The sequence below is a fragment of the Sardina pilchardus genome, chromosome 17 (genome assembly GCF_963854185.1).
Source record: "Sardina pilchardus chromosome 17, fSarPil1.1, whole genome shotgun sequence".
Classification (NCBI taxonomy): domain Eukaryota; kingdom Metazoa; phylum Chordata; class Actinopteri; order Clupeiformes; family Clupeidae; genus Sardina; species Sardina pilchardus.
The window spans coordinates 7,567,406-7,569,905 of record NC_085010.1 but is presented as its reverse complement, the minus strand read 5'-3'; the positions used below and the strand labels follow the sequence as shown (position 1 = coordinate 7,569,905).

At 40.6% G+C, this 2,500-nt stretch overlaps 1 protein-coding gene across 1 annotated transcript in view; it reads right to left on the bottom strand.

The window, feature by feature from the left end:
• The window catches only part of cped1 (cadherin-like and PC-esterase domain containing 1), a 115,848-nt gene that overhangs the window by 51,770 nt on the left and 61,578 nt on the right, over positions 1-2,500 (bottom strand). The window contains exon 14 of the mRNA XM_062517638.1: positions 715-883. Within this exon, the coding sequence (XP_062373622.1) occupies positions 715-883 (169 nt within the window). The remainder of the gene's footprint in view (positions 1-714; positions 884-2,500) is intronic.

Genomic DNA, 2,500 nt, shown 5'->3' with positions numbered 1-2,500 from the left:
TATTACATAGAGCTTTCATATTTATGATTGAGAATGATTTTAGGAGAACAGAGAAGGATATAATTGTACACACACACACACACACACACGGATGTACGATTATAGACATTCCATCACCATCAGCAGATCTTCAGCTGTACATATACTGTACAACAAACATACATACAGCTGAATTGTGCATTATTTCAATTAATAAATAAAGGTTCAGCTTGATGCTAAATAGTGCAATAAAGAAACATGTTTCACACAAAAGAATGAATAAAAACTGCAAATAAAAGATGCCTTGTGTTGACTTGCTAATTCAAGTTCAAAGTTGTTTGCAGGCGGCAGTGTATTTTTTGGCTTGGGTCTCCTGGGAAAAGATCAACTTTCTAGACAAGACGGGCACGGAAGACGAATGACCATGATGATGTATATTATTTCTGACCGCTTCCTTTCATCCAGCAGGGGCGGTGGATGTGTGTGCACGTGTTGGTGTGTGTGTGACAAAGTAAATGTATGTGGACGGGACGGTCTTATCTGCTGGTGTGTGTGTGTGTGTGTGTGTGTGTGTGTGTGTGTGTGTGTGTGTGTGTGTGTGTGTGTCTTAAGTGCTTTCTCCCGGGATTACTGTGTGCATAAGAACTGAATGTGTATGTGTGTGTATGTGCGTGTGTGTACATATTTGTGTTGGACAGCGATTTTGGGAGTTAGTGTGTGTGTGTGAGGGGGTACCTGTACAAAGCCGCACATCACGTAGTCGGCAAACATGGGCAGGCTCGGCCGGTTCTCTCGGAATATGTGGAGAGTGTATATCGTCATGACGACGGGCTCGGCCTCAGATTCATCCAGAACCAGAATGTTGATTCTGCTGTTGCCCAGGCCAACGGGGTAGTTTACAATTCTGGAGAAAAACAACAGAAGACTTCTAAGAAAGAGGGATGACACACACACACACACACACACACACATAGGGGCACACATATTTCAGATCCATGTCAAACCACTTAATTCCATGACAGATTACAGAGGATTAGCGGATGGCCACACACACACACATCCACCAAACACTCACTCATCACTCAACACACACTTGCATATCACACACACAAACACACACACACACACACACACACACACACACACACACACACACACACACAAACATACATATTACCTACACACTTCTGTTTCAGGCAAAATGGCATAAAAACTCGCAAAGTAAATGCAGTAAAAGTCTGTTGTGTTAAAAAGAAGCTAGAAACGTGAAACTAAGCTCAAATAAGGGCAAGTACAACTGGTTAGATTATTTGGTATATGTGTATGTGTCTATGCTAAGTACAGTATATGTTTCATACATTACAGTTTTTTCCAATTGCTAACACACTAAAATGACATTCATAGCACAATTATTCAAACTGACACACAGAGAGCAACACATACTCTCAAGTCTCCAAATGTCTAAACACATTTTCAGCTTTACACACATTTTGCAATTCAAAATGACACTTTTTGCATGCACTGAACACGTGTTAGACACACAAATCTGACATAAAGTAACATGTTTGCAGTTTCAAAACAATGCCATCCAAGATAACACACATGAGCTAATTGACCAATACCTGTGCCACCTAGCCAAACACCTCAATGCTTAACTTATACCACTTCAATCAGAAAGTAAGCACTATGAAAAGACCACAGGTAAGGTAACGCAAGGCAACTTTATCTATATAGCACATTTTGTCCAGCAGGCAACCCAATGTGCTTCACAAAAATAAAAACAATACAGTAAAACCATTGAACAACGAGCACCTTTTTTACAAGAAAAATGGAAGATATTGCAGAGAGAGAGGAGGAAGAGGGAGAGGGAGAATGAGAGGGGAAGGTTGCACTGACTTGTTTGGTGAAAAAAAAAGTTGAAACAGCATGCATCTGTATCTGCAAATATTCATGTGCACGTAAATAACTTTAACAATTTGAACTATTTTAGTATTATGCCAAAGCATACTAAAGATAAGAGCGTTTTTCATTATGCCCAACAGTGTGTAGTTGGTTAGACAAAAATCCAGTGAATGAGTGAAGTGTGTGTGCTGCAAAAGTTTGATTTTGATCATGCTATATGTAGTTTTGGTTGCAGTGCTTCATTAGCTAAGTAGATTGAGGTATTTTGCAATTTGGGTGGTTTGGTGTGGTTTTGTGAATTGTGTATGGATTTTTAAAATTGTGTGTGAGTTTTCAAAATTGTGTTTTAGCAATTGGAAAAAAATGTAAAGCGAGTGTGTGTGTCTGTGTGTCTATGATTGTGTGTGTGTGTGTGTGTGTGTGTGTGTGTGTGTGTGTGTGTGTATGTGTGTGTGTGTGTGTGTGTGTGTGTGTGTGTGTGTGTGTGTGTGTGTGTGTGTGTGTGTGCATGCGTGCTGTGTCTTGGGAAGGCTCTAGTCTCATAGGACAGTGAGGTGGACCGTGGTGACCCTTCCTTTGGAGTGTGTGGGTGGGCTGAGCATGGGGAACACAGAAATTA